This window comes from Ranitomeya variabilis, chromosome 8 (genome assembly GCF_051348905.1).
Source record: "Ranitomeya variabilis isolate aRanVar5 chromosome 8, aRanVar5.hap1, whole genome shotgun sequence".
Lineage (NCBI taxonomy): Eukaryota > Metazoa > Chordata > Amphibia > Anura > Dendrobatidae > Ranitomeya > Ranitomeya variabilis.
In genome coordinates, this window is record NC_135239.1 from 160217522 (window position 1) to 160242641 (window position 25120).

Below are 25120 nucleotides of genomic sequence, written 5' to 3' on the forward strand. Positions count from 1 at the left end.
ATTAACACGATATATGTTTGTATTTGTTTTTTATAGTTATTTTCACATTTTCGGTGTGCCGGGATTTACCTTTACTGCGAATCCCTTCTCATTTCATCCCTTTCAGTGGAGGATCCGAGATTTACGCCCACAAGGAGAGACAGAATGCACTTCGTAATATTATTCAGAAGATGCTGTATTTGTTATATGTAATACCTCATACATCTTATGATGCTATCTGTCTCTATCCTTCAGTTGACTGTCTTCTGTGTATGTGCGGGGGTGTTATGCCCCGATCTATGGATCTATTATGTCACACCAGTGGGTATAGCATATTCCCGGTCCCTCCTATAATGCCTTTGGCTTGTTTAGTACCACCATTTCCCTGTACATTGGTGGCAGTGCGCGTGCGTCGGCCTGACCTGCCGGTTCCTGCCCCAGAGCGGCGTCAGTATTGCCTCCCACGTGTGACCGGGGCTTTTCCCCGCTCACACGCTGTGACGCTGGACACCGCTTCTGGTCGCAGGACCTGCGGTCCGATCCGCGCATGCGCCGCCTCTGCCGCCTACTATTGGCCGCCTCTCAGCATGTGAGACGTCACATGCTCTGAGTCCGGCCCATATTAAGGTCCTTCCCGGCTCTGTCATCCATCCCCTTGAGAAAGCAGCTAACTACTCAAGCGAAACGCGCGTCGGGGGTCGTTCCACCTTGGTCCCAGCTCGGTGTCCTGGTTTGCCCACCTCATTTGCGGTAAGCACACCCCGTATTGCCTACTAGTAGTGACTTTGTGTCACTTCATTGCACTTTGTATTTAGGTGGTGTCTTGCGGCTTTATACATTACTAGCTGAAGAGCCCGGCGTTGCCTGGGCATAGTAAATATCTGTGGTTAGTTATAGCACCTCACTTCTCTTATTTTCCCATCACGCCTCTCATTTTCCCCATCACATCTTTCATTTTCCCCCTCACATCTCTTATTTTCTCCCTCACACCTCTCATTTTCCCCCTCACTCCTCTTATTTTCCCCCTCACTCCTCTCATTCCCCCCTAACACTTGTCATTTTCGACCTCACATCTGTCATTTTCCGATCACTCCACTATTTTCCCTCACTCCTCTCATTTTGCACTCACACCTTTTCATTTTCACCTCACACCTCTCATTATCACCTCAGTATATACATGTTTGTCATCTACCTTATATATAGTATACACCTGTATGTCATCTCCTGTATATAGTATATACCTGTATGTCATCTCCCCTGTATATAGTATATACCTGCTGTGTGTCATCTCCCCTGTAAATAGTATATACCTGTGTGTCATCTCCTCCTGTATATAGTATATATCTGTATGCCATCTCCTGTATTAGACCTCGTTCACACGTTATTTGGTCAGTATTTTTACCTCAGTATTTGTAAGCTAAATTGGCAGCCTGATAAATCCCTAGCCAACAGTAAGCCCACCCCCTGGCAGTATATATTAGCTCACACATACACATAATAGACTGGTCATGTGACTGACAGCTGCCGGATTCCTATATGGTACATTTGTTGCTCTTGTAGTTTGTCTGCTTATTAATCAGATTTTTATTTTTGAAGGATAATACCAGACTTGTGTGTGTTTTAGGGCGAGTTTCGTGTGTCAAGTTGTGTGTGTTGAGTTGCGTGTGGCGACATGCATGTAGCGACTTTTGTGAGATGAGTTTTGTGTGGCGACATGCGTGTAGCAACTTTTTGTGTGTCGAGTTGCATGTGACAGGTTAGTGTAGCAAGTTGTGTGCAGCAAGTTTTGCGCGTGGCGAGTTTTGCGCGTGGCGAGTTTTATGTGTGGTGCCTTTTGAGTATGTGCAAGTTTTGTGTGAGGGAACTTTTGCATGTGTTGCAACTTTTGTGCATGTGGAAATTTTTCCGCGTGTGCAAGTTTTGCGTGTGGCGAGTTTTCCATGAGGTGAGTTTTGCACGTGTGGCGAGTTTTGCATGTGGAGAGTTTTGCGCGTGGCGAGTTTTGTGTTTCTACTTTCATGTGGCGAGGTTGGTGTATGTGTGGTGAAATGTGCGCTGAGGGTGATATATGTGTTCGAGCACGTAGTAGTGTGTGGCACATTTTGTGTGTGTGTTCATATCCCTGTGGTGGTGTGGTGATTATCCCATGTCGGGGCCCCACCTTAGCAACTGTACAGTATATACTCTTTGGCGCCATCGCTCTCATTCTTTAAGTCCCCCTTGTTCACATCTGGCAGCTGTTAATTTGCCTCCAACACTTTTCCTTTCATTTTTTCCCCATTATGTAGATAGGGGCAAAATTGTTTGGTGAATTGGAAAGCGCGGGGTTAAAATTTCACCTCACAACATAGCCTATGACGCTCTCGGGGTCCAGACATGTGACTGTGCAAAATTTTGTGGCTGTAGCTGCGACGGTTCAGATGCCAATCCCGGACATACACACATACACATTCAGCTTTATATATTAGATTAGTCTGCCTTGGTTTGCAGACTGAGTGACTACCCGGGCTCCGTTCACCTGGGGGATATTTGTCTTCATCCTTATGCACTTTATATGTATTTTATATATGTTCTATATTTATGCAGTCTATGTGTGTATTTACACTTTGTATATCTAATAAATTTGAATACCCAGTATACTCCTATATTCTCTTTGTTCTCATTAGGTAACATCTGGTAGTATAGCTGAACCTGGTGTTGTTTTCTGTCACATTTCTAATCCTGGCGGTGATTGATAACACTTTGGCTATGTGCACACGTCAGGATTCTTTGCAGAAATCTCCTGAACAAAACCGGACTTTTTCCACAGGAAACCGCATTCGTTTTTTGCGCGTTTTTGTGCGGAATTTTCGCGTTTTTTTCCGGAGCTTCCCAATGTATTAAATAGCGTGAAATCCGCTAAAAAAACGCAAAATTAATGAACATGCGTTTTATACAGCGATGTGTTTTTTCGCGGAAAAAAACGCAACATGTGCACAAAAATTGCGGATTGCATTCTATTAATAGGATGCTTAATGGATGTGGTTTTTTCGCGGTTTTATCTCATTTTTTCGCTATAAAAAAAGTTTTCTCACAAAAAAAACAACTGGTTGATGGAAAAATAAAGTTATGGCTCTTGGAAGAAGGAGAGAAAAAAACAATAGCACAATAAGGATTTTTTTTTTAAATTAAAGTGATTTAAAAGTTAGCTTCACCTACTTTTGAGACCTGTGATGTTTTCATTGTTCCATCATTTGAGCTGTATTCGTTCCCCTTGAACTTTTCAACCTTTTCCCACATATCATGCTTCAAACATAACGATACCAAATGTAAATTTTTGGTGAAGAATCATCAACAAGTGGAACACAATGTGAAGTTGAACAAGAGTTATTGGGTATTTGAAATTTTTGTGGAAATTCAAGAAGTATAGTTTCTCCTTGCGGAGATCGACATGTTAAGCATGCCGAGATGAGGAGACTTAAAGCCGCAACGCTTCTCTGGGTAATATGCTAATTATACAAATTGCCTCTTCAGAGAGGAAGAGAGCTAGAACTCTAGTGCCACCTATTGGAAGGTAGCAATCCTACAAGTCAATGTGGCACTAGAGTTCTAGCTCTCTTCCTCTCTGAAGAGACAATTTGTATAATAAGCATATTACCCAGAGGAGCATTGCAGCTCTAAGTCTCCTCATCTCGGCATGCTTAGGCTACATTCACATTAGCGTTGTGCGGCGCAGCGTCGGGCGCAGCCGCGGCGACGTATGCGTCATGCGCCCCTATATTTAACATGGGGGGCGCATGGACATGCGTTGTCTTGCGTTTTGTGACGCATGCGTCATTTTGGCGCAATTGTCAGGGCGCAGAGGACGCTGCATGATGCAGTTTTTTCTGCGCCAAAAATCATGCAAAAAATAAACGCATGCGTCACAAAACGCTGCGTTGTGCATGCGTTTTGCATGCGTTGTGCGTTGCGTCGCCGACGCTGCGCCGCACAATGCAAATGTGAACGTAGCCTTAGCTTGTCGATCTCCTCAAGGAGAAAAGATACTACTTGGATAACTGTCTGACGCCTCTCACACAGCCAAACCAGATCTCCGCTTTGCACTGATGAGGGACAGTACCCCCGAAACACAGTGTCTGCAAATTGAGATTCTGGTTTGGCTATTATCCTAAGTCATGTGACACGGCTCGTTAAAGAATCAACATTGACTTGTAGGATTGCTACCTTCCAATAGGTGGCACTAGAGTTCTAGCTCTCTCCCTCTCTGAAGACACAATTTGCATAATGTGGAAATTCAAAAACTGAAAAGTGGGGGGTGCAATATTATTCGCCCCTGTAACTTAATACTTTGTTGGGCCACCTTTTGCTGAGATTACAGCTGCAAATCGCTTGGGGTATGTCTCTAGCGATGTCTCTATCAGTTTTGTACATCGAGAGACTGAAATTCTTGCCCATTCTTCCTTGGCAAACAGCTCAAGCTCAGAGAGGTTTGATGGAGATCGTTTGTGAACACCAGTTTTCCGGCTCTTTCCATAGATTCTCGATTGGATTGAGGTCTGGACTTTGACTTGGCCATTCTAACACCTGGATACGTTTATTTGTGAACCATTCCATTGTAGATTTTGCTTTATGTTTGGGATCATTGTCTTGTTGGAAGACAAATCCCCGTCCCAGTCTCAGGTCTTTTGCAGACTCCAAAAGGTTTTCTTCAAGAATGGTCCTGTATTTGGCTCCATCCATCTTCCCATCAATTTTAACCATCTTCCCTGATCCTGCTGAAGAAAAGCAGGCTCAAGCCATGATGAGCTGTGTTGCCTTTACGCCAAACATATCGTTTGGCATTGTTGCCAAAAAGTTAGAAATGGCTTTCTTCTTGCAAATCTTCCATAAAGGCCATATTTGTGCAGTGTACGACCGATTGGTGTCCTATGGACAGACTGTCCCACCTCAGCTGTAGATCTCTGCAGTTCTTCCAGAGTGATCATGGGCCTCTTGGCTGCATCTCTGATCAGTCTTCTCCTTTTTTGAGATGAAAGTTTAGAGGGACGGCCAGGTCTTGGTAGATTTGCAGTGGTATGATACTCTTTCCATTTCAATATGATTGCTTGCACAGTGCTCCTTGGGATGTTTAAAGTTTTGGAAATCATTTTGTATCCAAATCCAGCTTTAAACGTCTCCACAACAGTATCACGGACCTGCCTGTTGTGTTCCTTGGTCTTCATGATGCTTCAAACAGAACCCTGAGACTATCACAGAGCAGGTGCATTTATACGGAGACTTGATTACACACAGGTGGATTATATTTATCATCTTTAGGCATTTAGGACAACATTGGATCATTCAGAGATCCACAATGAACTTCTGGAGTGAGTTTGCTGCACTGAAAGTAAAGGGGCCAAATAATATTGCACGCCCCACTTTTCAGTTTTTTGAATTTCCCAAAAAATTTTAAATAACCAATAAATTTCGTTCAACTTCACAATTATGTTCCACTTGTTCTTCACCAACAATTTACATTTGGTATCTTTATGTTTGAAGCATATGTGGGAAAAGGTCGAAAAGTACAAGGGGGCCGAATACTTTCTCAAGGCACTGTGTGTGTGTGTGTATGTATGTGTATATATATATATATAACACAGCAGCACATGTACATGAATCTAGGCCATGTGAAAACACAGACAAATATTCAATATGAACTATACTTCTCAAAAATATTTTTCATAAATTTTTTCAAAAAATATTTTTCATAAAACTTACAGTAATAGATGAAATGAAGATTCTTAGCGCATAAATTGGCCAATTCATGTGTACCCATCAACCACAGCAAGGTGATCTCCCCCTGATGGGTCCTACTCTACCCTACATGCCACTTTTGGGCCACCAGCCTACAACTATGGACAAAACATGTCACTCTGGGCTAAACCTACAATTTATGGGCAGGTAGTTGATTACCGCCACCTGCAAGGTCAATGGGAGGAGTGCAAGATCAGTCTGGATGCAGCCACATCCAATAACTAAATAGAGAAAAAAGAGCCAACCAGCACTCCTAATGTGAACTCGTGCAAAGCTGCAAACTGCATCATATAGCTAAAAAAGAACACAGCAGCACATGTACATGAATCTAGTCCATGTGAAAACACAGACAAATATTCAATATGAACTATACTTCTCAAAAATATTTTTCACAAATTTTGTGGTTGATGGGCACACATGAATTGGCCAATTTATGCGCTAAGAATCTTCATTTCATCCATTACTGTAAGTTTTATGAAGAAAAATTTTTGAAAACATTTGTGAAAAATATTTTTGAGAAGTATAGTTCATATTGAATATTTGTCTGTGTTTTCACATGGCCTAGATTCATGTACATGTGCTGCTGTGTTCTTTTTTATCTATATGATGCAGTTTGCAGCTTTGCACGTGTTCACATTAGGAGTGCTGGTTGGCTTTTTTTATATATATATATATATATATATATATATATATATATATATATATATATATATATATATATATATATATATATATATATATATATATATATATATATATACTAGCTATTGAACCCGTTCTACGCCCGGGTGGCGAGCATTTATATTGGTATATGGTCTCCATCCTGGTATGTGCTGCTCCCGTCTTGCTCTCCCATCCTGTCATGTGCTGCTCCATCCTGCGCCCCCATCCTATCATGTGCTGCTCCATCCTGCGTCCCCATCCTGTCATGTGCTCCCATCCTGCTCCCCCATCCTGTCATATGCTGCTCCATCCTACACCCCCATCTTGTCATGTGTGTGCCCCCATTCTGTCATGTGCTGCTCCCATCCTGTGCCCCCATTCTGTCATGTGCTGCTCCCATCCTGTCATGTGCTCCCATCCTGCACCCCATCCTGTCATGTGCTCCCATCCTGTCATGTGTGCGCCCCCATTCTGATATATGCTGCTCCCATCGTGCGCAATCATTCTGTCATGTGCTGCTCCCATCCCGCGCCCCCATTCTGTCATGTGCTGCTCCCATCCCGTGCCCCCATTCTATCATGTGCTGCTCCCATCCTGCGCCCCCATTCTGTTGTAATGTGCTGCACCCATTCTGCCTGTTCCTGTTTCCATTCTGCCATATGTTGCTCCCATCTTTCTCTCTCCGGCTCTACTGCCCGAGTGCGGGCGGCTGTGGTGAGTGCGGGCGGCTGTGGTGAGTGCGGGCGGCTGTGGTGAGTGCGGGCGGCTGTGGTGAGTGCGGGCGGCTGTGGTGAGTGCGGGCGGCTGTGGTGAGTGCGGGCGGCTGTGGTGAGTGCGGGCGGCTGTGGTGAGTGCGGGCGGCTGTGGTGAGTGCGGGCGGCTGTGGTGAGTGCGGGCGGCTGTGGTGAGTGCGGGCGGCTGTGGTGAGTGCGGGCGGCTGTGGTGAGTGCGGGCGGCTGTGGTGAGTGCGGGCGGCTGTGCGTGGCTGTGGTGAGTGCGGGCGGCTGTGCGTGGCTGTGGTGAGTGCGGGCGGCTGTGCGTGGCTGTGGTGAGTGCGGGCGGCTGTGCGTGGCTGTGCTGGGCGCCGGCGGCTGTGCGTGGCTGTGCTGGGCGCCGAGTGCTGGGGGCCTGAGCAGGCGGGGACACCGGCGCGCTGTGGGGGTCAGGTGTCGGAGTCACCGCTAGCCCAGGCCCCCGGCACTTGCTATATTTACCTATCCCCCGTTCCATCGATGCGCGCTGCTCCATCCTCCACATCCTCTGGCTGTGACTGTTCAGTCAGAGGGCGGCGCGCATTAAGCGCGTCATCGTGCCCTCTGAACTGAACGTCACAGGCAGAGGATGTGGAGGACGGAGCAGCGCGCATCGGTGGAACGGGGGACAGGTAAATATAGCATACTCACCCTCCTGGCTCGTCCCTGCTTCTCCGTTGGAGATCGCGGTGTGCGTTCAGTGCTTACGCATACCGCGATCTCCTGGGAGCGTCACTCTGTGGGGTCCATACTGCGCCGGCTCTTGCGCAGTCTATAAAGGCTTCGGACAGAGTGACGCTCCCAGCGTTATATTTATATATATATATATATATATATATATATATATATATATATATATATATATATATATATATATATATATATATATATAATAAGAAAAATAGAGTAAAAAAAGGAACAGCACAATGCTCACCGGTGGGTGCCTAGCCTCCTGGATAGAATAGTCCATATATCTACCCAACATGTATACAAAAATAGAAAAAGAAGGCAGCACTCCAAATCCTTTTCAGGGTGAAAAAATGTGAAATTTATTCAGCCCACATCTCTGTGCGACGTTTCGGCTCACACTGAGCCTTTCTCAAGCCTATATATATATATATACACACTCACCGGCCACTTTATTAGGTACACCATGCTAGTAACGGGTTGGACCCCCTTCTGCCTTCAGAACTGCCTCAATTCTTCGTGGCATAGATTAAACAAGGTGCTGGAAGCATTCCTCAGAGATTTTGGTCCATATTGACATGATGGCATCACACAGTTGCCGCAGATTTGTCGGCTGCACATCCCAAAGATGCTCCATACAAGGCAGGATGGATCCATGCTTTCATGTTGTTTACGCCAAATTCTGACCCTACCATCCGAATGTCGCAGCAGAAATCGAGACTCATCAGACCAAGCAACGTTTTTCCAATCTTCTACTGTCCAATTTCGATGAGCTTGTACAAATTGTAGCCTCAGTTTCCTGTTCTTAGCTGAAAGGAGTGGTACCCGGTGTGGTCTTCTGCTGCTGTAGCCCATCTGCCTCAAAGTTCGACGCACTGTGCGTTCAGAGATGCTCTTAGGCCTACCTTGGTTGTAACGGGTGGCGATTTGAGTCACTGTTGCCTTTCTATCAGCTCGAACCAGTCTGCCCATTCTCCTCTGACCTCTGGCATCAACAAGGCATTTCCGCCCACAGAACTGCCGCTCACTGGATTTTTTTTCTTTTTCGGACCATTCTCTGTAAACCCTAGAGATGGTTGTGCGTGAAAATCCCAGTAGATCAGCAGTTTCTGAAATACTCAGACCAGCCCTTCTGGCACCAACAACCATGCCACGTTCAAAGGCACTCAAATCACCTTTCTTCCCCATACTGATGCTCGGTTTGAACTGCAGGAGATTGGCTGATTAGAAATTAAGTGTTAACAAGAAGTTGGACAAGTGTACCTAATAAAGTGGCCAGTGAGTGTATATATATAAAATATATATTTCATTCTCTTTAACACAGCAAAAAAGGCAATAGTATTTACCTGCCCAGGTCACAGAAACTAATGCACTCTCAGGATACAGCAAACCCACATAATAAAGATGGAGGCAGCACTGGTGCAAAATACTGATGAGACAACCACTCGCAATCTACCAGTCCATGAGGGAGGGTGAATGCATAATATTAAAATTGCACACAAAAAGGCATCTATAGGGCACTGATCACACACAAGTAGTGCAAGGTGTCTGGCTTATAGCCTATTAGTGACGCCCATACTATTAGATTAGCTGACATGTGCCCGTAACAGCCGATAGTTAAATGTCGCTATTATCAATCTCTGACAGCAACATTTAACTTGTTCTTACAGGAAGCGCATCACTAATCACGCCCATCGGTGACCCCGTCACATGATTGCGGGTCACCGATGGGTCGGCATGACAATCAGAGGTCTGCAGCAGACCTCTGTGGTTGTCATTGCCTGACTGCGGTGAGCACCGCGATCATCGCGTGTGTGTAACAGAAGCAATCAAAGTATTGCATCTTCTAGTCTCCTATGGAAATTATTGAAGCATGCAAAAAGTAAAAAAAAAAAAAAAAAAAAAAGTTTAAAAAAAATATATAAACGTTCAATTCACCCCCAGTTTCGCCCCATTCAAAATAAAACAAGAAAAAAAAAAATCAAATCTACACAAATTTGGTATTGCCGCATTTAGAAGCGCCCGATCTATTGATAAAATAAAAAAAGGATTAACCTGATTGCTAAACGGCTTAGCGAAAAAAAAATTAAAAACGCCAGAATTATGTTTTTTTTGGGTTGCTGCGATTTTACAATGAAATGCAATAACGGGCGATCAAAACAATGTATCTACACCTAAATGGTATCAATAAAACATCAGCTCGTTGTGCAAAAAATAAGCTCTCACCCAGCCCCAGATCACAAACATGGAGAGGCTACAGGTCTCGGAAAATGATGCCTCTTTTTAAAATAAAAAAAAAACAAAAAACATATTTTGGAATTTTTTTTTTCACCACTTAAATATAAAAGAACCTAGATATTTTTGGTGTCTATGAACTCTGCATGACCTGGAGAATCACAATGGCAGGTCAGTTTTAGCATTTATTGAGCATGGTAAAAAAACAAAAGCAAATAAAACTATGGAATTGCACTTTTTTTGCAATTTCACCACACTTAGAATTTTTTTCCCATTTTCCAGTACACGATATGTTAAAACCAATGGTGTCTTTCAAAACTACAACTTGTGCTGCAAAAACAAACACTCATGTGGCTATTATGACCGAAAAATAAAAAAAGTTATGGCTCTGGGAAGAAGCAAAAAAAAAAAATGGAAAATGGCTCTGGGGTTAAGGGGTTAAAGAGAGGATGATCTCCTTGCCACTTAGATGCTGCAGACACTATTTTCCACGGTTTCTAAGGTATTAAATGTGCGAAGTGTATTTTACTTTACAACTATTTGTGAGAAGTCCTTCCTGTCAGATATGGCAGATGTCAAGGATGGGTTAAAGGGAAGGTATAAATCTATATTTTTTTAACTAATTAAAACCAGATACTAAAATATTTTATTACCAATCTGTTTTTTTCTTGAACGGTTGTCCATTTATTTATTTCTTTATTTGGTTTTCCGTGCATGATGTTGGTGGCATCTATGTTGTGCGCTGTTATCATCATAACATGGGTATCAAGAGTCTGAAGATGGTCATTGACTTCTATGGGGGCGTGATCTGAGCATGCTCTGTGATCAGTGGAGGGGGAGAAATCCACATCACTTCTTAGGAATGGTGAATCCTGTGTTACCTGCTTCTACATTTATAATATGTGTTCACCTCTCCTCACACTGTGTCCAAAGTTGGATTTCCGCTTTGTAACATAGGTAGGTTGAATAAAGTTCAACTTTAGCTGTATTGAATGGATGCCACTGACTTGTACTATGTAAAGCTGCCCTATCCATACAGGAAAACAAATGAAATTCTGCCATATACCTGGTAAACATAGGCCAAAAGGACACTGGTTTGGTATCTGTACACTAAATGGATCTCCAGGGATCTGTTGAACCTTATAAAGATACCAGAGCATGCATTTATCACACTGATGTAGTGTGAGAGGACACGTCATTGTGATCCTATCTGTGGTGATAATTATACGAATTCTGAGAAATTAGTGATCTCTGCAGAACAGGGAGTGTCAGCCAGTAAAAGGCCTGAAAAGATGAATTTGTGGCCGTGTATATTTACCCATAGCAATGTGAAAACAGCTGTGTTTTGTAAATGTAACATGAGTTTATGAGAAGCGCCATAGACGTATACACCATGGACGGGTGTTATCAGCCAGTTATCACTGTAAATGAGAGCCATGCAGAAAACCAGCCGTACCCAGAAAAATATCCTGGGATATTTGAGTTTGGAAATCAGACCTACTTTTGACTATGCTGGAGAATATTGTGTGTAAGGCATCCACAAATATTCGATCTTTACAGGATTATTCCAGTCTACTTCTTTGGGAATATTTCGGCAGCCATTGTAAAAATAATCAAAGGAGACGGCCACCTTCAATATTAGAGCAGTGGCTTCACATAAACAATTGCAATGGTAAGTTTCTACTAAGGCCAACAAGGATTTTGGAGCAAGCGGGTTAGTTCCTAATCTGTCATCTGAAAGCAGCATAATGTAGGAACAGAGACCCTGATTCCAGTGATGTGTCACGTACTGGGGTGCTTGGTGCAGTTTTGATAAAATCATTATTTTATCAGCAGGATATCATGCTTCGAGTACTAGTAAACTTGCTGCCAGATAGACCTACATATTCATGAGCTCTGTGTACACTGTGCATAGGCAGAAAGCTGCCAATCAGTGGTGTGGGCGGGGTTATACAGAGCTCTGCATTCAGAGAACTGCTAGATCTACAGCAGAGAAAACAGGGATTTTATCAAAATGACCGCAAGCAGCCCAATAAGTGAAACCTCATTGGAAACGGGTCTTTGCCACTTACTTTATACTACTTTTTGGGGTAGCGAAAACCTGGTGACAGATTCATTTTTAAATCTTTATAAAATGTGGAATTTTTATTGTAATATCTGATGTGTTTTAATATTACATTTTCATTTTGATTTTTACTGTGGCAAACTTTACAGTAAGTTAAGTTTATATAATGGTCACAGTAAATAAGTGTATTGAAGGTGAGCAAATCTGCATGTTTTTATTTTGCAGGTACCAACAGAGCTCTGCTATGCAAATCCACAGTGGACGGCTTGCAGGTCACACAGCTTAATGCTGACCACACGACCGAGAATGAAGATGAGATATTCCGATTATCCCAGCTTGGTGCGTTCACATAACAGTTTTGATTTGTTTTGTAACTCAGTAAACAAGTTAAAGGGGTATTTTTTTCAATTAAATTGCATGTACCGTATATACTCGAGTATAAGCCGAGATTTTCAGCCCAAATTTTTGGGCTGAAAGTGCCCCTCTCGGCTTATACTCGAGTCATGATCGGTGGTGGGGTCGGCGGGTGAGCACTGTCATATACTTACCTAGTCCCGGCGTTCCTGACGCTCCCCCTGCCTGTCACACTGTCTTCGGTGCCGCAGCCTCTTCCCCTGAGCGGTCACGTGGGACCGCTCATTAGAGAAATGAATAGGCTGCTCCACCTCCATAGGGGCGGAGCCGCCTATTCACTTCTCTAATGAAGCGGTGCCGGTGACCGCTGATAGAGGAAGAGGCTGCGGCACCGAAGACCAGCTGTCCGGGGGAAGGAGCGGGACGCCGGGAGCAGGTAAGTATCGCATATTCACCTGTCCGCGTTCCACAACGCCGGGCGTCGCGCCATCTTCCCGGCGTCTCTCCGCTCTGACTGTTCAGGCAGAGGGCGCGATGACGCATATAGTGTGCGCGCCGCCCTCTGCCTGATCAGTCAGTGCGGAGAGACGCCGGGAAGATGGCGCCGAGGAGCTGCAAGCAAGAGAGGTGAGTATGTGTTTTTTTTTTTTTATTGCAGCAGCAGCAGCAGCTATGGGGCAATAATGGACGGTGCAGAGCACTATATGGCACAGCTATGGGGCAACGGTGCAGAGCACTATATGGCACAGCTATGGGGCAACGGTGCAGAGCACTATATGGCACAGCTATGGGGCAACGGTGCAGAGCATTATATGGCACAGCTATGGGGCAATGGTGCAGAGCACTATATGGCACAGCTATGGGGCAACGGTGCAGAGCACTATATGGCACAGCTATGGGGCAACGGTGCAGAGCATTATATGGCACAGCTATGGGGCAATGGTGCAGAGCACTATATGGCACAGCTATGGGGCAATGGTGCAGAGCACTATATGGCACAGCTATGGGGCAATAACGGTGCAGAGCACTATATGGCACAGCTATGGGGCAACGGTGCAGAGCACTATATGGCACAGCTATGGGGCAATGGTGCAGAGCACTATATGGCACAGCTATGGGGCAATGGTGCAGAGCACTATATGGCACAGCTATGGGGCAACGGTGCAGAGCACTATATGGCACAGCTATGGGGCAATGGTGCAGAGCACTATATGGCACAGCTATGGGGCAATGGTGCAGAGCACTATATGGCACAGCTATGGGGCAATAACGGTGCAGAGCACTATATGGCACAGCTATGGGGCAACGGTGCAGAGCACTATATGGCACAGCTATGGGGCAACGGTGCAGAGCACTATATGGCACAGCTATGGGGCAACGGTGCAGAGCATTATATATATGGCACAGCTATGGGGCAATGGTGCAGAGCACTATATGGCACAGCTATGAGGCAACGGTGCAGAGCACTATATGGCACAGCTATGGGGCAACGGTGCAGAGCATTATATATATATGGCACAGCTATGGGGCAACAGTGCAGAGCATTATATATATGGCACAGCTATGGGGCAACGGTGCAGAGCATTATATATATGGCACAGCTATCTATGGGGCAACGGTGCAGAGCATTGTATATATGGCACAGCTATGGGGCAACGGTGCAGAGCATTGTATATATGGCACAGCTATGGGGCAACAGTGCAGAGCATTATATATATGGCGCAGCTATGGGGCAACGGTGCAGAGCATTGTATATATGGCACAGCTTTATGTGGAGTATCTATGGGGCAATGGTGCAGAGCATTGTATATATGGCACAGCTTTATGTGGAGCATCTATCGGGCCATAATGAACGGTGCAGAGCATTATATGTGGCACAGCTTTATGTGGAGCATCTATGGGGCCATAATGAACGGTATGGAGTATCTATTTTTAATTTTGAAATTCACCGGTACCTGCTGCATTTTCCACCCTAGGCTTATACTCGAGTCAATAAGTTTTCCCAGTTTTTTGTGGCAAAATTAGGGGGGTCGGCTTATACTCGGGTCGGCTTATACTCGAGTATATACGGTAATTATGGGCAAAAAACATTTTTTAAATTGGGTTTCATTAAAAATGTTGCACCACTCGCCTTGTATAGCCTGTAAGCTGCACTGAATGTTGGCTGCTGAAAGAGTTAACTGGAAATCCCTCAGTTTGCTGGCCAGGACAGTCTGATGGGGAGCTTGTAGGTCTTTTAGCTGTGTTTTTTAAGCTCCTCTCAGCTGAAGCTAAACGGTGCAAAATTTTTAATAAAACCCAAATGAAATTTTTTTTTTTTGTTCCAAATATATGCATTTAAAGAAGCACTCCCAATAATTTCTCTATTAGCTAAACCTGTGTAAATGTGTCTGTAACAGTGTGTGTTAATATACTAACCGATTTCCATCTTCCCTGGTTTTTAGCGCTGTTCCGATCGTATTTTCACCCACGTGACTTCTGTTTTGACTTGCTGGATCACACTTGGGTTTATGGGTGAGCCAGAAGTTGCTTTTATAATGTAAGCCTATGGAGCCTCGTTCTGACCCTCTGTAGAATTGTAAAACCAACTTCTGGCTTGCACATAAACCCCAGTGTGATCCAGCGAATCTGAATAAAAGAGGGTCGGATCTGCTCTGGAATCCTGAGAAGATTGCGTTCTGTCAGTAAATTGACACACTTGCACTATGTTTCAGTGCCTTGCGAAAGTATTCGGCCCCCTGGAAATTTTCAACCTTTTCCCACATATCATGCTTCAAACATAAAGATACCAAATGTAAATTTTCGTTGAAGAATCAACAACAAGTGGAACACAATTGTGAAGTTGAACAAAATTTATTGGTTACTTAAAATTTTTGTGGAAATTCAAAAACTGAAAAGTGGGGCGTGCAATATTATTTGGCCCATTGACTTTCAGGGCAGTAAACTCACTCCAGAAGTTCATTGTGGATCTCTGAATGATCCAATGTTGTCCTAAATGCCTAATGATGATAAATATATTCCACCTGTGTGTAATCAAGTCTCCGTATAAATGCACCTGCTCTGTGATAGTCTCAGGGTTCTGTTTGAAGCATCATGAAGACCAAGGAACACAACAGGCAGGTCCGTGATACTGTTGTGGAGAAGTTTAAAGCTGGATTTGGATACAAAATGATTTCCAAAACTTTAAACTTCCCAAGGAGCACTGTGCAAGCGATCATATTGAAATGGAAGGAGTATCATACCACTGCAAATCTACCAAGACCCGGCCGTCCCTCTAAACTTTCATCTCAAACAAGGAGAAGACTGATCAGAGATGCAGCCAAGAGGCCCATGATCACTCTGGATGAACTGCAGAGATCTACAGCTGAGGTGCGACAGTCTGTCCATAGGACACCAATCAGTCATACACTGCACAAATCTGACCTTTATGGAGGAGTGGCAAGAAGAAAGCCATTTCTCAAAGATATCCATAAAAAGTGTAATTTAAAGTTTGCAACAAGCCACCTGGGAGACACCAAACGTGGAAGAAGGCGCTCTGGTCAGATGAAACCAAAATCGAACTTTTTGACAACAATGCCAAACGATATGTTTGGTGTAAATGCAACACAGCTCATCACCCTGAACACACCATCCCCACTGTCAAACATGGTGGTGGCAGCATCATGGTTTGGGCCTGCTTTTCTTCCGCAGGGACAGGGAAGATGGTTAAAATTGATGGGAAGATGGATGGAGCCTAATACAGGACCATTCTTGAAGAAAACCTGTTGGAGTCTGCAAAAGACCTGAGACTGGGACGGAGATTTGTCTTCCAACAAGACAATGATCCCAAACATAAAGCAAAATATACAATGGAATGGTTCACAAATAAATGTATCTAGGTGTTAGAATGGCCAAGTCAAAGTCCAGACCTCAGTCCAATTGAGAATCTGTGGAAAGAGCTGAAAACTGCTGTTCACAAACGATCTCCATCAATCCTCACTGAGCTCGAGCTGTTTGCCAAGGAAGAATGGGCAAGAATTTCAGTCTCTCGATGTACAAAACTGATAGCGACATACCCCAAGCGACTTGCAGCAAAAGGTGGCGCAACAAAGTGTTAAGTTAAAGGGGCCGAATAATATTGCACGCCCCACTTTTCAGTTTTTGAATTTCCACAAAAATTTTAAATAACCAATAAATTTCGTTCAACTTCACAATTGTGTTCCACTTGTTGATTCTTCACCAAAAATTTACATTTGGTATCTTTATGTTTGAAGCACGATCTGTGGGAAAAGGTTGAAAAGTTCCAGGGAGCCGAATATTTTTGCAAGGCACTGTATATCTACATTTACATAGGTTGAAAAAAGACCTAGGTCCATCAAGTTCAACCTTTCTCCACCAATTGTACATTTTGTCACTAAATTACATACGACCCGCAATGTTATGTGTACTAAGGAAATTGTCCAGCCCTCTTTTAAATGCTGTTATAGTGTCGGGCATTCCACAGTCTGACTGCTCTGACTGTAAGGCTATGTGCACACGTTCAGGATTTCTTGCAGAAAATTCCTGAGAATTCCGGACATTTTCTGCAAGAAATCCGCAAGAAAACTGCATGCGTTTTTGCCGCGATTTTGCCGCGTTTTTGCCGCGGTTTTGACGCGTTTTTGCCGCGGTTTTTTCCGGACACTTCCCAATGCATTTTGGAGTGGGAAATCCGCAAAAAAACCGCAAAATTAATGAACATGCTGCGTTTTTTACCGCGATGCGTTTTTACCGCGGAAAAAAACGCATCATGTGTACAAAAAGTGCAGAATTCATTAAAAATGATAGGATGCATAATATAAGCAGATTATTTGCGGTTTTATAGCGTTTTTATAGGGAAAAAACATGAAAAAACCGCGAATAATCTGCAACGTGTGAACACAGCCTAAAGATCCCTTTCCTGTTTAGCTGTTGGAATCGCATTTCTTGCACCCGTATTGAGGGCCCCGTAATCCTCAGTATGGTCTTTGGAAGGAATAAGTCATGTGCCAGTGTTTTGTGCTGGCCACACATATATTTATACATGTAAATGACATCTCCGAGGCGTCTTTTTTCTAAGATAAACAAGCCCAACTTTTCCAACCTCTCCCCATATGAGCGGCCTTCCATCCCTTGTAATAATCTAGTTGCCACCTTTGAACTGACTCTAACTTCTGAGGGCCGCGCTTAGTAACCCGATGTTTACCCTGGTTACCAGTGTTAAATGTAAAAAAACAAACACTACATACTTACATTCGCGTCCCCTGGCGTCCGCTTCCCTGCACTGTGTAAGCGCCGGCCCTAAAGCAGAGCGGTGACGTCACCGCTGTGCTTTGCTTTATGGCCGGCACTGACACACTCAGTGCAGGAAGCTCTGAGCAGCAGCACGGACGCCGGGGGACGTGACAGACATCAGAGGGTGAGTATGTAGTGTTTTTTTTTTTTCATTTTTACAATGGTAACCAGGGTAAATATCGGGTTACTAAGCGCGGCCCTGCGCTTAGTAACCCGATATTTACCCTGGTTACCATTGTAAAACATCGCTGGCATTGTTGCTTTTGCTGTCAAACACGACGATACACGCCGATCTGACGACCAAATAAAGTTCTGAACTTTCAGCAACGACCAGCGATATCACAGCGGGATCCAGATCGCTGCTGCGTGTCAAACACAACGATATCGCTATCCAGGACGCTGCAACGTCACGGATCGCTATCGGTATCGTTGTAAAGTCGCTTAGTGTGAAGGTACCTTAAGTAAAATTGTCTCCACAGGTGAATAACCCCTTTAAGGCTAAGTGCACTTATCATTTGTGGCCACTGTTCATGACATGATCACATGAGGTGTGGATAGATGACGTAACATCCTTGCATCATAGAGACCCATTCACAGAAAAAAACACCCACTGCCCAATTTAAGGGGTTTTACATTCGGCACATATTGATGAAAGTATCCATAGGATAGGTCATCAATATTAGATTGGTGGGGGTGTCAGGTGTCAAACTCCAGCCGATCAGCTGATACAAGCTCCAGTGAGGACCAGATATAAACACATGGAATAGAGCTGGAACAACATGGCTCAATTCAGTGTGTAGTGGCCGCTGCCGGGTGCTGCAGAATAGGAGATGTTTTGCAGTACCCAGAGCTTATAACACCTGATTCTTGCTGGTGCCTGGTGTCATACCCCCACTGATCGGGTATTGATGACCTACCATGACTGGACAACCGATTAAAGGTTTTTTGGTTTTTTTTGCAGTTGCCTTATATATAAATAAGTGCAATCTGCTGCACCTTTCTTTACAGCTAAATAAATAGTACGCAGATGGTTACTAGCGAGACGGAGGCCAAAAGATCACAATTTTGGCCTTTATCTATTTGGGGGGCCTATGGGAACATGAAAGTATTCATCGTCTTCTCTCAGCATGTAGTTCAGATGAATGCAGGTATAATTATGACAATCCAACCTTTCTAATCGCTGAGTCTTCCTTACAGGTTTGACTGTCAGGAGAAAAAAACTTGCATAACCTTGTAGATTGCTTCAGGGTAATCAAACAGCTTTAGGGTTAGCAAGCTCTGTACATTGCTAGGTAGGGTGGAGAAGACGGGTTAAAACCTACCTTCCATGTTTGTGGCATATGGACGTGCCATCACTGAGATCTGGATCTGTGTGAAGTGCAGTCTGGCCGAGGCCACCAAGTGCATTGTTTCTTCTCATTATTCCCGTCCTGACATGACCTTAATGGGCTTGAATGGTTTTTGCTTAGCTCCACTACTCTGCTGTTGGAGGTGAAGTCTTGTGCCGTCCTGGCGCATGCACATTGCTGTCTCTTCTGTGGACAATAGTGGATGCACTGCCCTTGATTCTTTGCAGCTCTGGGCTGCGAAAACACAGTAGATGTGCAAGATTTTGATGCCATGCGCAGTGAGGTAGCAGTACCCAACCTCAGCCTCTATACGCGCCACAACTGAGTAAATCCCGCCACTGCCGGTAACCGCTGATCAGCAGGAGTGCCAGGTGTCACACCCCCACCGATCAGATATTGATGACCTAATCTAAGGGGAGAGTCAGACAGCCATATTACTCAGGCGGAGGTCACAACGCAAAACTCAGACTGCAGGCGGCTCTCCTGACCTGAGAGTGACGATGTGTATTTCTATGCAGCTGTCATGTTCAGGTTGGTAGAGCCGACAACCAGTCTGAGACTTGGATTGCGAACCCTTCATGCGTTCCCAAAATGCACTGTTCCCCAGGACCCAGAGGCCTGCAGAGTCCTGGTCAGATAGAGAATAGGAAGCAAAACAGACGTAACACAAGAGTTTGCTAAGCTCTCAGCAATACTGTAATATTGTAGATTTGTTCTGGGAGAATGGAAAATCTTGCTCTCAAAATGCCACTTGTTCCTTGCTTTACATCGTTGTGATGTCACATCACAGATCTAGGAAGAAACGGTATAAGGCTCTGGGTTATAGGATGTTTCACCCCCAGCAGTTCGCCCCCGGGTACATCTTGTCCGTGATGCCAAGTTGAGTCGCCCGCCAGGGCAGTGGGGTACTCGGTACCGGGTTCGGTACTTGAAGGGGACGTCATGGTGGCTGGACCCAGTCCGTGGCTCTGGGCACTCAAATAAAAGGGAAAAATCTTTTAAGGGTTTGGTGACTAAAGTTTGTGTTCGTGACGCCACCTGTGTTATTCGGTCAGTAGGGACCGACGCTGCCTAAAGGGGTCCTCTGGGGTGATGGTCTGGCAGCTGGATGGTATAACTTCCCGCGGGTGAAGTAAATGTACCCGGGGCGAACTGCGGGGGGCGAAACATCCAACGCCCAAGGCTCTGGATGTGATTATCATCAGCACTGGAGAATGTGTGTGGTCAGAAACCAGACACCGCTGCAGATATGATATGTAAGGCTGTAATCCAGACAAGGTTCAAAGAGTTCCTCATCTCGCCGTTATTTTCAGATTCACCACAGCTAGTTTTAACTTGCACAACATGCCAAGCCAAATACTGTCCATATACTTATATATGCCCACCCCCACAAAGTGTGCTCAGTGGCCGAGCATTCTGTGAAAATAAGCATTTGATGTCTTCCGTAGATGGGCACTTGGAGGGGTCAATTAACTCTTTAGCAGTCATGACACTAGACTACAACTCCGTTATGGGGCCGAATCCAGATTGTGATTTTGTAAGTCCTGAAGCCTATTGAAGGGTCAGATTAATTATTCTTAATGATTTTGGTTCTTTCTTTGGGTTTCCATACATCAGAGTGAGAAATCTACTCCAGCTATGGACTCCGCTTTCTGCTGTAAATTACAGCGAATTTGTGTGGCCCTGATTGGTACGTGTCCTTCCATTTATCATTGTGCACCTACTGTAGATACGCCCGGATTCTTGTGCCACCTCTGCTGACCACTGTAATGTTTTTCTGGCTAATACACAATGCTTGTGAGATTCAGGGTATGAAAACTCTTTGCTTGTTTCTTTTAATATCTGATGGGTTTCACGTAATATGATATCTTTTCTTTTTTTTCCTACATGTTTTGTGTAGAAGCATGAGTGAACTAGAGTGCCTGGCTAGGATTTTTAGACTGGTGGACAATAGGATTTTAGGGCTACACGACTAGTTAAGACCTGGAGCTACACTTGTTTGGCTGAGACCTTTGTGCCACCCGGCATCAGAACTCTTACATTTTAGTATGGCTGTTTGTCACCTATATACACTTCCTACATTTTCTTTATTATATTTGGGTGAGTTGGTTACAAATGCTTCTCGAGAGATGAAGGGAGTCTTTGTGAATTGACTTTGCATTATGTCTATTGACTTTAGTGAAGTCCGTCAATCTTTGGTGTGACGGCACCAGTCAGTGGTGGATGTATACTGGTTTCTCTGCTGTTGTGTGGCCTAAGTGTCCCTCAGAGGCTTCCTTTTCCCTTCATTGGGGTCTGCCGATAAGAATGCAGCTCAGAGAGTCGGCCAATAATAATATCGACCCAGGGATCAAGTTGCAGATAGCAACATAAGTGTAATTGCATATCATTATTTGCTTCTTTTTTTGGTGGGGGGTATCATCATGTAAAAAAGCTTGGAGTGGTCAGCACACAAGTCGCACATCACTACTATTCCAACAGCCGAGAGCCTTCTGGGAAGGTGCACTGATGGCTTGATGGTCACACACTGCAGGAATGAAGCCAGGGGTTGTACATCCAGCAGCACAAGTGACGTTATTATCCAAACACGTAATTTAATACATATTTAAAAGCCCTGTAGAAGCAGCTAATTATATTGAGGTTAGAGGAATATATGCTGGCTGAATTAAATAAATCAATCTCTGTGAATAGTGAATCTTCTTTTCTTTATTTAACTCTTGTTTAATCTTGGAAAATATTACATTTTAATGATATTGTGACCATCACAAACCTGTATCCAGACTTTTATTACTCTTGGAGTTTAGTCTTGGAATCATACGCTAATAAGTTGAAGCCTTTTACTTTACAGTGTGGAGGAGTGCACTCATTAGTCGGGTTCACCTTCTTGATCCGTATTTCTTGCTCCCTGGAATAGAGCCTTGTTCTCGGCGTCGCTTGGCTTTGATGTGCTGTAGTCTGTGAAGGTATACGATTGCTGCGATGCTTTGACTTCTGTAGACCTGTACACCTGGTGTGTTGTACAAATGTGATTTCTTAGGAGCAGATGCATGGTGCTGATGGACATGATACGGCCGTGGCTTATGTCTTCGTTCTCGGTCAACAATGATTAAACAGTGGGACAATCCGCAGCGAATAAAGAAATATCAATCCGTGTCATTGTCTGTCAGTGAGAGCATTAGTGACAGCCTTAATGTGATGGCTCAAAGTAAAGAGAAAATTCCCAGCGCTTAGTTTTTTTTCAAAGTCGAAACATGGTTAATAATTGTCTAGGATTGCTCTCCCACTTATGTTTCTCTATATTTATAACCAATCGGTAGGTCTGTATGTTAACCACTTCAATAACTCATGGCCAGACACAATTTACTGATTGTTTGTCATTATAACATTACCAGACCGGATTTCTTTCGTTGCAGACTTGCCTGAATAATTCTGCATGTTTTTAATGGCTTTAATTAAATATATATATATATATATATATATATATATATATATATATATATATATATATATATATATATATATATATATATATATATATATACATTTTATTTTTTTTATGTGGTAAAGTATAAACATATTGGCCATTTTTTGTTTTTATTCTTAGTGCAGTGCAGTTGTCCCAGTGTTTTCCTCTTGACATATGACTGGCACAGTTTTCGGTTGTCAGGATAGAGCTGTGTACCATCTGCGGAGACAGCAGCTCTAGCATGTACAGGGTGCCCAATAATCGTGTATTGATCGCACTGATCGGTAGGACAAAGGCTGCAGCCACATTGCTCTTCGCTGTGGGAAGTTTGATGGTGCTTGTGTTGATTCTTCCCAATTGCGGCAGAATAGGACAATCATTCGCTACATGTAAATAGATCACAATACAAAATAACTAGGTACAGTCCATTCTGTTGGCTCCAGTAGTGTCCTATATGTGGTGCCAGGGTTCATATCGAGCAGGTATTTCTTATGCTTGTAAATTATTATTTTTTTTCTTAATCAATGCGATGCTCTGAATGACTATATGAACAAATTTATTCATAAAGTCACACAAATATACAGTATAACACATGCACACACTTCTGAAGGTTTGACGGTGGGGTAGCCGGTGTGAGATTATGTACCCATTTTGACATCTCTGCCCCTGTCTAAAGAAAATAAAATCTCATGCTATTACTTTAGCTCTATTTAACATAACTGATCTTTAAAAAATGGTATTTAATTTGTTAAATGGATCCTGTCAACAGGTTTTTGCTATTTTGTCTGAAATCAGCATAATATAGGGCAAGCGAGCCTGATTCCAGGCATGTGTCACTTATTAGGCTGTGTTGTAGTTTCAATATAATCATTGTTTTAGGAGATTATCACTGCAGGACTAGTTCCCACATACAAACCAGTCCCAACTAATGTGTGTAACCCCGCTCCCACCACTGATTGGCAGCTTGCTGACAATGTACAGCTTACATAAAAAGCTGCTAATTGTCAGCTGTGGGGCTGCTACATCTACAGAAGAAAAAAACACTGATTCTATCAGAACTGCACTAAGCAAAACAGTCAATGAGACATCACTGGAATCAGGCTCTCAGCCCCTACATCATGCTGTTGTCAAATTACATAGCAATAAACTACTGACAGATTCTTTTTAAATATGTGAGAATGAAATATGTATTCCATCAGGGAGAGTTACAAGTTAATTTTACCTATTGTCACTTGTCTTTTTAGGGTTGGATACAACCAAAATAAAGCAAGCGGGTGTTATTGGAGGCCAAGCAAGCACTCGTAGAATTGGGGATTACAAAGTCAAGTATAACTACAATGACATGGACTTGCTGAGGTGATTCATTACCTTGTATGATTGTCATATAGTGTTGTTTGGCATTAGTGCATTTTATTTGTCAGTATTTTTTATTTTCTTCCATGTTACACTGTATTTTCTGAGATGTAGTCTGAAAATTTTCGTTATATGGGCTACAGTTACAAGGACAGTAAGATTTGTATTTATTTTTTTTAACATGTCAACCCTATCGACAAGATATGTATGTAGCTTCATGTAAAGGTTCCACGATTACTTCCAATCGTTTCATTTCAACACATTATATGATGTTTACACAAAATGGTGCCATTAAAAAATACAACTCGCCCCTAAGAAGCGAGCCTTCATATGGTGATGTTGATGAAAAAAAATAACATGACTTTAGGGAGGAAGTAATAAAGAGCAAAAAGAAATTGCTTCATCCTTGAAGCTCTAAATAGTTGAGCATTGAAGGGGTTAATGGAAATAATGTGGATGGAGGAAGAGTTGAAACTTGGCTCAGTGGTTAGCACTGGGTTAGTTCAAATCCTACCATGGACGACATCTGCAAGGAGTTTGTATGTTGTCCCCGTGTTTGCGTGGGTTTCCTCCGGGTTCTCCGGTTTTCACCCACACTCTGAAGACAAACGGACAGGGATTTAGATTGTGAGACTTTATGCAGTTACATGAGCATTGTCGTTTTGTTCCTCCTTTCTTATCGAATAACTGAACTTTTAGAAAACATTTGAGAAGTCATGGAAAAATTTTAGGAGTTTTCATTGGTGGGAGTCTGATTGCCAAGACCCTACTGATTTAGTAAAATACTAGGAACAGAAGCTCTCAGTCAAACCCTACTTTCCTCTACGACGTAAAGGGTTATTCTCAAGTTGTCTTTTGAGCAGCGCACAACTTTGCAGTTACTTCCTGGTGTATTACAGGGCAGGCTCCTCCTGAATGACAGTTCTGGTGTGTAGCAGATCCTGTAATGTTAACCCCTTAATGACCAGAGGTATTTTTGGTTTTGCATTTTCATTTTTTTTGCTCCCCTTCTTCCCAAAGCCATAATTTTTTAATTCTTTGGTCAACATGGCCATGTGAGGGCTTGTCTTTTGCGGGACGAGTTGTACTTTTGAACCACACCATTGGTTTTAACATATTGTGTACTGGACACGTGAAAAAAATTCCAAGTGCG

General features: G+C 43.5%; 1 protein-coding gene across 3 annotated transcripts in view; it reads left to right on the forward strand.

The window, feature by feature from the left end:
- The window catches only part of TAB1 (TGF-beta activated kinase 1 (MAP3K7) binding protein 1), an 88825-nt gene that overhangs the window by 39499 nt on the left and 24206 nt on the right, over nt 1-25120 (forward strand). For all 3 annotated transcript variants that reach the window (XM_077278484.1, XM_077278485.1, XM_077278483.1), the window contains exons 6-7: nt 12379-12492; nt 23859-23970. In XM_077278484.1, the coding sequence (XP_077134599.1) occupies nt 12379-12492; nt 23859-23970 (226 nt within the window). The remainder of the gene's footprint in view (nt 1-12378; nt 12493-23858; nt 23971-25120) is intronic.